The sequence below is a fragment of the Lutra lutra genome, chromosome 9 (assembly GCF_902655055.1).
Source record: "Lutra lutra chromosome 9, mLutLut1.2, whole genome shotgun sequence".
In the NCBI taxonomy this organism is placed as follows: Eukaryota; Metazoa; Chordata; class Mammalia; order Carnivora; family Mustelidae; genus Lutra; species Lutra lutra.
Window position 1 is genome coordinate 123,574,371 of NC_062286.1, and position 12,315 is coordinate 123,586,685.

Here is a 12,315-nt window from a genome sequence, read left to right on the forward strand (position 1 = left end):
GTCTCTCTCTCCTCCTCTGCCCCCACTTCCCTTCCTCCCTCCATCTCTGTGTGCCTTTCCTACTCCTCTTTGTCTCTCTTCATTCTGTCTCTCCCTTTGTGCTCTCCCCTCCCAAACCACCACCCTTGCATTGTCGGAATGGTCCCCATTGGTCTTGGTGTGTAATCCTTTTAATGTGCTGCTGCGATGGGTTTGCTGGTATTTCGTGGAGGACAGTTGCATCCGTGTTCATGAGGGATGTGGGTCTGTAGGTTTCCTTCCGTGTAGGGGCTTGGTCTGGCTTCATATCAGGGTAGCCTTTTCTTTTTTAAAATCTCTTTCTTTCTGTCTCTGTGAATCCATGAGTTTATACTTGTCTTCACTACCCTCTTTATGTCTTGTTGCCATTTTTGGCTAGTTTGCTATTAAAAAAAAAAAAAAAGCAAACATATTTCCTTGGCCCTGTCTCCCAAATGCTATTTACATGCTATTCCTTGGTGGGGTGAGGGGGACTGCTTGGAGGGGCACCATGTAGCAGTGTCTTCCCTAGGAATAAGGCCATTTCTGCATATGCTATTCTGATGGGCTTTTCCAGTCCTCAAATTCCTTCCTGCTCAGGTTCTGAAAACACAGAAAAGACAACATTCCATTTCAAGTGGGTTCTATTGAATTCCCTGATAATTGGTGGGCACTTGAGCTGGGCAGTGGTCTCTTAGGAATGCGGAAGTGCTAGGGGACTGGGCAGGAAACCAGGGGATTTCAGTGCTGGTGCTTAGAGTGGGTCCTGGGAGGCCACAGAGAGCATCTGAGAGCAAGAAGTCAGGGAGAGGGCCCAAGAACAGGTGACCTTTGGCAGAGGTCTCAGCAAAGCAGCAGCTTGTGAGGTGGCCTCAGGGGATGATGGAGGTCACAGCGGAGGATCAGAGGGGAGGATCAGCTTGCCCAAGGGCACGTGGCAGCACAGAGAGGTCTCCCTGCAGGGCCATTGGGCCTGAGGACTTACTGGCGGGGGCCGGTGCCCACAGCTCTGATGAGGACCTGGGTGTGACTCAGTCTTCCAGGAGCACCTGACCGGTGATGGTGCCCAGAGGGAAAGGGGGTGGTGCCAGCCTGGCGCAGCGGGTCCCCAGCGCTGATCTGTACCAGAGTCACGTGGCGTGTGGGTTCACCCCCAGAGGGTGTTTCAGGGGGTCCGGAGTAGAGTCCAGGAAGCTGCCCTGTATTTCAGGGATGCCTGGGTGATTCTTCGGGGCAGCCCAGGACCACACCCACACATGGGAACCACTGGTCCCAAAAGCAGGTTCTGCCAGGGAGCCCCAAGGCTTAGTCTTGCCCCTGGGCTGTTAGCCTTTGGGGATGGGACTTGGAGATGGTGGGGGAGAGCTTAGGGTGTTTCTGCAGGGGGTTGCAGACTGAAACAGAGCCGGGTTTTGAGCCTTGATCCTCCCACGTCCTCACTGTGTGACCTCGGACAACTGGCTATCTGAGTCTCTGTGTCCTCTTGAGTGAGACGGGCTGACAGGAACAGCCCACAAGGACTAGGATGAAGATGAAAGACGATGGTGTGTTTATAGGGCCATTCGTGTTATTTATGTTACGGTCACCAGGGAGGACTTTGACATTTGTCCCCAAGTGCCTGCCTGCTGGCCCAACAGAGCAGGAAGCCGGTGGAGGTCTGCTGGGGCTGCTCTCCTGGGAGAAGCAGAGTCTTGAAGCTGCTGTCCTAGCTGGGGGGCCCCAGCGAGGGGGAGGGGCTGGGGGCGCTGGGGTGCACAGCAGAGCTGCGGGTGAGAGGCTGGAGAGCAGAGGCTTCCAGACCAACCCCAGCCACACTCCCCTGGCCCTCACTCTCACCCTCTCTCTGCAGTGGGGCCGACTTACTCGCTGTCAACTCGGATGGGAACATGCCGTATGACCTCTGCGAGGATGAGCCCACCCTGGATGTCATCGAGACGTGCATGGCGTACCAGGGTAAGGTCAGGGCGGCATGCCCTGGTGTGGGCACAGGTGCGCCAGTGAGCCAGCTACATGCCTGCCTCGTGCCCCAGCGCTCAGAAAAGGGGATGGATCCTCATTACAATGGTTATCCCAGTGATTAGCAAGACGAGGACACAGAAGGACCCTTGGAATGCTGTGCTATGCAGAGGGAGGCATTGTTCTCTGCCGTGTCACCCACACGCGTGGGCGGCCTCAGCTGGCCCTGTCTCCTCTTCGTCAGCTGTGACAATCCAACTCAATAAACATTCACGAGAAAGATATATTTCCATTTGGGAAAATAGTCAAGAGTCAAGAACATTCGCGGGTGCCCGCTCTGTGCCAGGCACCATGCGGGCTGCCAGGGGCTGGGGTAAACAAGCCGTGGGCTGTTCTCGGCTCACAAATGAGCTTCAGAGAGGAAACAAATGTAGCAATCAGAGACCTATCCGCCCCACCACCACAGGGACATATTTCTGAAGGTCTCTGCCAGAAGACAGCTCAACTCCAGACCCTGGGCCACAGTGTAAGGGCCGGCTGGGACCCTGCCCTTGAGTTCCTTCCTAGGGCGCTCTGGTAACCATGATGTGGTCCCTCCATTCCTTGGCATCTGGGCTGCCTGTCCATCTTTGGCCGACGGTCTGCGTGTTTGTACCAGTCTGGTGAATCTCTGGGCCCCTCTTTAGGAATCGTGTTTTCAGGTGCAGTTCTCAGAATCTCAGGATTGATTATAAAGGAACCCAACGATATCAAACTACAGCTACCGAAATATTCCTAAACGTGTTATGAAGAAACTTGATTAATTCAGGAAATAGCAAGGTAGCACGTCAGGAAAGTAGGTGCACTTTCTGTTGGTGTTAAAGTCACAGGCATTTCTTGTCGTGCTGTGGATTTGACTTTTGGCCTCAGGGAACGAAATGCTGCATTTCAGTTCAGGGTTCATGCGAGTGAAATTGTAATTTTTTTTCCCTCCTTTTCAGTTTACAGACCTCCCCCAGATTCTGTCCCAGAATGTTCGATCTAATGGACCTTTGGATAGAACATGTCACTTTCTCTTCCTTAAATACATTTAGTCGCTCCCGGTAACACTCAGACTTGTAGCCAGAGACTCAGGCTACAGAACGTCTGTCCGGGTCCTCCCACTTCCGTTGACTCCACTTCACTATTCAAAAGTTATATGTTTGTCCATTCACTCATTCCCGTAACGGAAATCCATGAAATACCATGCCGCAAACGCAGCCACAGACGGGACGAGGGGAACTAGCAGAGCCCTTGGTCAGCTCGGTGGTCAGGGGAGGTCAGCAAGGGAGGCGATCCCGGCCAGATCTGTGGCCTGAGGCAGAGCCAGCCATTTGAGTGGATGGAGGCAGGTGGATGATGGGGATTTCTGATGTGGAGGAATAGAACATCTCACAGTAAACAGTACTCGTGTAGTGCCTCCTGGGCATCAGGAAGGAATGGCCCCTGCTCTGTGGGCCGGTGCGTGGGTGTGTGTTCACTGGGCCTGGGAGAGAGTGACCCGTGGGCATGGCTGTCTGCTCTCTTGCCCGGCAGCCTTGCCCATCTGCCTTGCATCCCTCCCTGCCTGGGGCCTGGCCCTGCCGGGGTGCTGACTCGGCCCCCTCTCCCCTGTACAGGCATCACCCAAGAGAAAATCAATGAGATGCGGGCGGCCCCCGAGCAGCAGATGATCGCAGACATCCACTGTATGATCGCAGCGGGCCAGGACCTCGACTGGATAGATGCCCAGGGCGCCACGCTGGTGAGCACATGGGCCAGGCGGGTCGGGCTGGGGGCTCAGCACCAGACCAGCTGGGGTGGACCTGCATCTGGTTGAGGTTAAGCTGATACAGTTGGGGCCTGTCTGTGACCTTGGACCTCCTCCAGACTCACTTTGGGGCCAGGGTTGCTCCTGAAATACGGAGAGTTAGCAGAACAGGGCTCAGCGCCTTAGAGAATCTGGCCAGTCTCAGCAGGGGCTGGGGGACAGGAGCCCTGTTGCTCACCAGCCCTGTCTCCCAGTTCCTCCTTCACCTCATGTTCCCAGTGTCCATCCGAGCCCATCACATGGCCTTCCTCCCGTGGTGCCTTCCACGTAAAGACTGGAGCCACCAGCCACCCACTCGTGCATGCCACCTTGCTTTGCACCATCCATTCCCCTGCCTTAGGATCACCTCTCCCATCTCTCTGCCCAGCCTTAGCAGCCTCCCCGAACCTCATGCAACAGCCTGTCCCCTGGGTTCTTTGATTTCTGTGTCCAGACACCCAATCATCCATCCATCCATCCATCCATCGGTTCCTTCCTCCATCCAGGCAACACACACCTGTGTGCCCCAGGCTTCATTAGATCCTGGAGATAGAGAACAAGGGAGCTCTTTCTCTCTCAGGTCTGCCTGATTAGCTCCACTCATCCTTTCAGCTCAACTTTCAGCTCAAGTGTCAGGGATTGGAAGCTTTGACCTCTCTTCGTAGGCTCTCCTACAGGATGGAGCCTGGTATTGGGGATGGTCTGGCTCTGAGGCTTTAAACTGAAAACAGGAGCATGGCCTGGGATGCCCACATACCCACCTTCTCCTCACCGATGGCTGGGCCCTGGCCTCGGCTTGGGGTCCATGCTGGCCAGGAGCACTCAGGAGTCTCAAAATCTTGAGCTTACCCGGTAGGACTCAGCAGTCCCGAGAGCCCTAATTGCCCCTCAGGTCTGACCTGTGGCCCAAAGGTAGTAACTGGCCTTCTGCCACCTGGTTCCTGAGCCCCACCCTCTGCCTCATCCCCTCGTTAACCCATTAATGGGTCCCTGCTCAGCGCAGCCCTCAAAGATAGAGTCACATAGTGAGATGGAACGTTGCTGTTTGAAGGCAAAGCCAGGATGTCCCAGGGCACATGCCCCTTTGGGTCTGTGGCTGGCCCTCTAGACACACAGGTTTCCTCCTCTTGGACTGAGGCTGGCCTCAGGGTGGCCCAGACCACATGGGCCAGGCCCGTACTGGGTCTCAGGTCTTCCCAGTAAAGTGGGGTTTACTATTCGTCCCTTCCCCACCAGGTTGTTGGGAGGAATAAATGGGATTCTGCATGTTAGGTGCGAAGCCCAGAGTCTCTAAACTCTCAGTAGGTATCAGAGGTTCACACTATCATCATTATTATACGCTCTCCCTATCCCAGTCATGCCTTTTTATTCCCCGCCAAGTACAAGGCCACACAGATTGTAATGTCTGCTGGCCCTGCCTGCTGTGTCTCCACAACTGGCAAACATCACACATTTATAAATCAGATGATTATTGTAATTTTCGTGGGTGCCTGCACCAGATCACACCCCGGGCTTCTTCTGCAAATTGAAAAATAAAGGAAAACGTCTGTTTGCCCGAACCTTATAGCAGCTGTACCTCAGGATGAGGCAACGCCTGACCGTCAGGGCTGCGTTCTGAAGGGCTGCTTTCCGGGGCCGAGCCTTCTCTGTCCCACTGCCTGCAGTGCTGTTGCCCCAAATCTCAGCACCCCCAGAGCTCCCTGGTCTCCTCCTAGCCAGCCTTCTGCTGACCTCGTTGGGCTCTCCCCTCTGCCTCCCACCTCGGCTAGGCAGCTGGTGTCTCTTTACCTCATCACCTTCCTCCTTCCTCCATTTCCATGGTGAACCTCGTCAACCCTCACGCCTCTCTGAGAATGTTCATCACTTACTGAGTGTCTGTCACGTGCTAGATGCTTTATGTACTTTCTGGAGATCAAGCAGATGGGACAAGTGAGGTCCCCAGGGTGGTGTCTATCACCAGAGGCCTTGAATGGTGTCAGACAGGAGAGCTGTTACCTCAGCACGAGGCTTTCCTTTATTGGACATACTGATTGCCTATCATGTAACGAACAAACCCAAAACTTAGCCTCTTGAAACAGCGATCAATATTTATCACCTCACATAGTTTCTGTGATTAGGGAATTGGGAACAGCTCAGCTGGGTAGTTGTGCTTGGGGATCTCTCAGGAGGCTGCAGTCATCTGAAGACTGTACTAGGGCTGGAAGATGCACTTCCAAGATGGCGCCCTCATGTGGCTGGCAAGTTAGTGCCGGCTGTCAGCAGGAGGCCTCCATGCCTCACCACCTCACGGCCTCTCTGTACTACGTGATGGCTGCTTTGTCCTCGAGGGATTGATCCCAGAGAGCAGGAGGTAGAAGCAGTGATGCCTCTTATGACCTCACCTCAGAAATCACACACCACCACTTCACAATGTCCTACTTGTTAGAAGTGAGTCACTTGTTCTGGCCCACATTCAAAGCAAGAGAATTAAACTTCCTCTCTTAAGAGAGGTATAGCAAAGAATGTGTAGACATTTTAAAACCACCACGCTAGGCCTCTGAAACCCCTTCCTCCCAGCTCAGCACATGATAGGGACTCAGTAAGTGCTGTTGCCTTAATCACAGGGGCCCTCACACCAACCACAGGATAAAGAGTGGCCTTAATAAGACTTCGCAGTGTGACTAGATTTCTGCTTCCTTCTATTCCATTCTACCGTCCCTGGAAATGAGCTGGGATTTGGGTTGGGAAGAGGGCTATCCTGTCTCTAAAAATGGGACTGGCACCCATAGGGAAGACCCCCTTTCCCCTCCCCTTTAGCTGCACATCGCTGGAGCCAACGGATACCTGCGGGCAGCCGAGCTCCTCCTGGACCACGGAGTGCGTGTGGATGTGAAGGACTGGGATGGCTGGGAGCCCCTGCACGCGGCTGCCTTCTGGGGACAGGTAACGCTCGGCATGCGGGACCCGCCCGCTGTCCTTTGGGCTGGCAGTTGGTTCACAAGACCCACTGAAGGTGTTGACTATAGCTAGTTTGTGGGATAGGAAAAGACCTAGAGAGTTTCCAAAAACATTTGGTAAGTTGTGTTCTAAGAAGACAATAACAAATTTACCAAATTAAGTAATTCTATGCTTCTGATTTGGTCCTTTCTCCCTCTGTTTCCCAGATAGAAAACTCTGATTGCAGCTTTTGCAGTCCCTCCTTAGATGCCTGGCAGTTCTAGATTTACAGCAGACTCCTTCTCCTATCCCTTGGCATGGCCCAGGAATGCTGGAAGAGGTGTCAAGCCCATTGTGTTGCCAGGATTCCTGCCTCCAGGGTGCAGGGCCTTCCCTGCAAACTGGCTTTGCCCCATCACTCTTTATGTCAGATCCTGAGAAATGTGGGGGCACTCTATCTACCTCCCAGGCTTTTTGAGCCCGGGGGGAACGTGGGCTTCTTCCTGTGTTTCAGATGCAGATGGCAGAGCTGTTGGTGTCCCATGGGGCTAGTCTCAGTGCTAGGACATCCATGGATGAAATGCCAATAGGTAAGTCCAGCATAAAATCCAGAACACCCTTAGCTACTCATCGGTGTTTTTAGAGATAGTGAGATAATTGGGTAAAATATAGAGTTGGCTTGATGGTGGGCTGGTGTGTGGATGGGTAGCAAAATGAATGAATAAGTTAATGAAGGGTAGATTGTACAGATGGATAGCTAGATGGATGGATAGATAAATGTATTCATGAGTGGGTGGATGGAAGATGGCTGGATGGTGGATGGCTGGATGAGTGGATGGATGGATGGAGGATGGGTGGATGATGGGTGGATGGATAGATGGATGGGTGGATGGATGGATGAGTGGATGGATGGATGGAGGATGGATGGATGATGGGTGGATGGATGGATGACGGGTGGATAGATGGAGGATGGATGGATGATGAGTGAATGGATGATGGATGATGGGTGGATGGATGGATGATGGGTGGATGGATGGAGGATGGATGGATGATGAGTGAATGGATGGATGGAGAGGATGGATGGATGATGGGTGGATGGATGATGGATGATGGGTGGATGGATGGATGACGGGTGGATGGATGGAGGATGGATGGATGATGAGTGAATGGATGGATGGAGAGGATGGATGGATGATGGGTGGATGGATGATGGATGATGGGTGGATGGATGGATGACGGGTGGATGGATGGAGGATGGATGGATGATGAGTGAATGGATGGATGGAGAGGATGGATGGATGATGGGTGGATGGATGATGGATGATGGATGGATGGATGGATGATGGGTGGGTGGATGGAGGATGGATGGATGGAGGATGGATGGATGGAGGATGGATGGATGACGGGTGGATGGATGGATGGATGGGTGGGTGGATGGATGAATGGATCAATCAGTGGATGGGTGGATAGGGATGAATCTACGGATGGATGGCTGGGTCAGTGACTAGGTGGGTAGAGAAATGAAGGGATTGGTTGGAATGAGCGTGTAGGTATACATGATCCGAGATATTTATAGGTTTTGGCTTGGGCTACCTAGAGTACCTGCTTGTTTTTCTCGATACTTCCTATATCACTGGGGAGTTGATGACTCCTGTTGGAAACTACTGAAGGTGGATGGATCTTTTGGTCATAGCAGAGAACCTTAAGAGCTATGACTATATGGGTCCTGGGTTTCCCATTCTTATCCTCTAAGGATTGGGGTATAGCCCAGGAAGTGAGACCGGCATTGTTTATTCCCCTCTCTGGATGCCCCCCAAAGATGCTGAGAGTTTTCAGTGCATTGGGTGGCAGCTCCCGTGGTCTGGAGGGCTCCTGGGGGCCACCGGTCCTGGCACTGCTCCCCACAACAGCTTCCTCCCCTGCTTCAGACCTGTGTGAGGAGGAGGAGTTCAAAGTCCTGCTGTTGGAGCTAAAACACAAGCATGACGTCATCATGAAGTCACAGCTGAGACACAAGTCATCCTTGAGCCGGAGAACGTCCAGTGCAGGGAGCCGTGGGTGAGTCGGGGCAGGCCGGCCGTGGTCCCTGGGGCACTCCTGCCTGTGGCGCTTGGGCCCAGCCCTCCAGCAGCTCTTCTCTCCCCTCAGGAAGGTGGTGCGTCGAGCCAGCCTGTCGGACAGGACCAACCTGTACAGGAAGGAGTATGAGGGAGAGGCCATACTGTGGCAGCAGCGGAGTGCGGCAGAGGACCAACGGACTGCCACCTACAACGGGGACATCAGGGAGACCAGGACAGACCAAGAGAACAAGGACCCAGTGAGTGGCCTTGCGCCCTGTCTCGGTGTCAGCTGATACTGGGAAGGAGGACAGGGCCCCGGCCTGGTCTTGGCCTCTTCATTTCAGAGCCTTCAGAGGGAGGGCTCCTGGACAGCACCCTTACACCAGCTGGACCCCTTTGGTGCTGGTGGCCCCTGTGCTTCTTGAGGCAGTCCTGGTGTGTGAGAGTCAGAACTGGGAGCCTTGGCAGCCAGGAGGGTCTCCTAACAGAGAAGAAGTCCCTGCTGTGTGCCTGCTGTGCTCTAGCACATCTGGTTCTGGGCTCCCCAAAGGAGAGGCTCAGTATAGCAGTGCCCCTGGGTGCTAACAGCACTAGAACGTTCTGGGGGAGAACATAACAAGATGTGGAGAACTGTGTTTACAGAGCACATCTGGTTGGGAAAAATGTTTGGAAATACTGAGCAGGGTACTGGTTGGAGCCCTAAGAAGCCTGCTCCAAGAGTAGTTGCTGGTCTGGGCGTTGAACTGCTTTCTTAAGGGGATGCCATGTCTGTTTCCTAGTATCGCTGGATCCCATTTCCACAAACTCAGTAGTTCAGATCCCTAGAAGTGTGTTCTGTCACAGTTCTGGAGGCCAGAAGTCGAAAGTCTAAGTGTCAACAGCATTGGTTTCTTCTGTGGGCTCCAAAAGGGAATCTGTTGCGTGCCTCTCTCCTAGCTTCGTGTGGCTCAGGCACGCCCTGGCTTTGTTGGCCAGACTCCAGTCTCTGCTTCTGTGGTCACATGGCTTCTCCCTTGTGTGTGTCTGTGTCTTTGTTTTCTCTTCTTAGACAGCAGTCATTGGATTAGCGCCCACAATCCAGGATGACCCCATTTTAACTTATTATATCTGCAAAGACTCTGCCTCCAACTAAAGTCACATTCAGATACGTGGGGTGACCAGGAATTTTGGGAGGACCCTGTGTTACTCAGTACCAACAGACTTGGGTTTCATGCACGGCTGCTGGCTTGCTGAGTGGGGCCAGCAAGTTTGGGGCCAGAGCAGAATTGCTGGGGACAGAAAGAGAGAGGCTGACTGTCCATAGCAGTGGTCTGCCTTTTTGGTATATCCACCAATGATAAGCAGCTGAAAACATTTCTGGAAAGTATTGCTTTGGTGGAATGAAAAATGATTAGCCCAGAGTACCCGCACATCTCTGTGGAACCTGCCCCCCAGCTGGAACAGAGAGGTCACATGAAGGCTGATCTGAAGCCGGGAAAGGTGCCCACCCAAGGGAATCCAGTCACAGCCCTGGCTGGGGACAGAGAGGGTGCCTCAGAGGCTCTGTTGTGCCTACTTCTAGGGTCGGGGAGAAGAGAGATGCAGACTGAAATTAAATCACATTTATTTAACTTTCCTTTGTGAGTGCAGGGAAGTTATGTTCAGTACATGAATTTGAAATGGGTTTTTCAGTTGAACTTTTATAAACGTGTCCCCTGAGATGAACGCATGGAGCCTTTCCATCACCCCAGAAAGTTCCCAGGTTCCGTGTCAGCAGTCCTCCTGCCCTAAAGGCAGCTGTGTTTACCTTTGAGCACTGAAGAGGAGGTTTGTGCCCACATCTGCGTGTGAATGGCCCCGGCAGTCTGTAGTCTTGTGCGTCTGACTTCCTTGGGGACCCTGAGACTCATCCCTGTGCAGGCACAGAGCCATAGCTCAGTCTTTTCCCTCACTCTGGAGAGTTCTGTTGTTTAAATATGCGACAGCGCATGTGTCCATTCTTCTGCTGGTGGACATTTGGGCTGTTTCAAGTTTGGGGCTACTTTGAATGAAGCTGCTCAAAACATTCTTAGACGAGGTTTTTGGTGGGCATAGGCCCTATTTTCTGTAGGACTGTGTAGCCAGGAATGCAGAACAGCTCATGGGGAGGCTACTAGAGATACTGTCACTCAAGTTTCCAGAGTGACTGTTCCCACCTGCTCTCTGAGCAGCCGCGCTGAGCTCTTCGCGCCGGTCCCCGATGTAACATCGCTCTCCATCTGAGCCGTCCTGGCCGGCTTGCTGCTGCAGCTCGCATTTTATTTATTTATTTATTTATTTATTTATTTATTTATTTATTTTTAAGATTTTATTTATTTATTTATTTGACAGACAGAGATCACAAGCAGGCAGAGAGGCAGGCAGAGAGAGAGAGAGGAGGAAGCAGGTTCCCTGCCAAGCAAAGAGCCCGACGTGGGGCTCGATCCCAGGACCCTGGGATCATGACCTGAGCCAAAGGCAGAGGCTTTAACCCACTGAGCCACCCAGGCGCCCCTGCAGCTCGCATTTTAAATTTGCATCTCCCTGATGGTGGACGATGGAGAACGCCCGTTCATGCGCTTATGGGCCGACCGCGTATCTTCTTTCGTGCAGTGTCTGTTCTTTTGCTCCTTTTCCTTATTGATCTGTGGAAGACACTGGAGATTCTTAAAGAAATCCTCAGGGGGGATTAAAAAAAAAAAAAAGAAATGCTCAGGGAAGCAGCTGCTTCCCCCCGCCCCCACCTGTCCCCGTGTTTGTTCAGCTCTCACAGCCCAGGACTCTGCCAGAAGTCCTCGCCGGTGTGGGGCGGCACAAAGCATCAGCCCTGCAGGGAAGAGGGTGGGAGGATGTGGTCTGAGTTTGTCCTTAACTTCTGCAGCTTTCTCACCAACGCTGTGCTTGGTTTGGGGGTTAGGTGAAGGCAAACAAAGGGCCTGCTTCGCAGAGAAAAAAGAAGGAGCTCTGGCTTTGGGCCAATCACCCAGATGTCCAGTCCCAAGGACACCTGTCAGGGTCCAGGTCCCCAGATCCTGGGGGAAACCAAGATCGCAGGGCATAGCTATGAAGCCCTGAGCTCCTTCCTTTCTCTGACCTATCCCTTTCAAGGCTTTAGGTACTGGCAAGGCTGTGAGAGCCTCTAAGATAGACATTCTCCACGTGGGTCCCTGGACCAGCAGTAGCAGTGCCCCCTGGGAGCGTGTGAGAAAAGCAGACTCTCTGGCCTGCCCTACATGAACTGAACATACACCCTGGGCTCTGGGTTTAACCGGTGCTCTGTGCCCTAACCAGCTCTCCAGGGGATTCAGCGGCACACCAGACCTTGAAAACCCCTCATCTAAGGGAGTGTTTGCTCGGTCTGACCTGCAAGTTGGGTTTCTGCCAAGACTCCACCCAGTTAGCTACCAGGGCTGGCCCCTGCACATACTTTGGCAGAGCTGGTGCCCTGACACGAGGCTCAGGAGGCAGGCAGCAGCCCTGTCTCTTCAGCCAGTGGCTCACAAACTTTACCAGAAAATTCCTTGGGGAAGTGTTTTTGTTTCTGTTTGTTTAAAATCCTGGTGTCAAGGTTGCAACGCAGAC

The 12,315-nt window shown here is 53.1% G+C and overlaps 1 protein-coding gene across 2 annotated transcripts in view; it reads left to right on the forward strand.

Moving 5' to 3' along the window:
* The window catches only part of PPP1R16B (protein phosphatase 1 regulatory subunit 16B), a 93,509-nt gene that overhangs the window by 73,677 nt on the left and 7,517 nt on the right, over positions 1-12,315 (forward strand). Inside the window, exons 5-10 of one of the 2 annotated variants that reach the window (XM_047744767.1) lie at positions 1,847-1,950; positions 3,591-3,715; positions 6,557-6,682; positions 7,191-7,266; positions 8,605-8,734; positions 8,825-8,993. In XM_047744767.1, coding sequence (XP_047600723.1) covers positions 1,847-1,950; positions 3,591-3,715; positions 6,557-6,682; positions 7,191-7,266; positions 8,605-8,734; positions 8,825-8,993 — 730 coding nt within the window. The remainder of the gene's footprint in view (positions 1-1,846; positions 1,951-3,590; positions 3,716-6,556; positions 6,683-7,190; positions 7,267-8,604; positions 8,735-8,824; positions 8,994-12,315) is intronic. The other variant, XM_047744768.1, reaches the window with a different exon arrangement.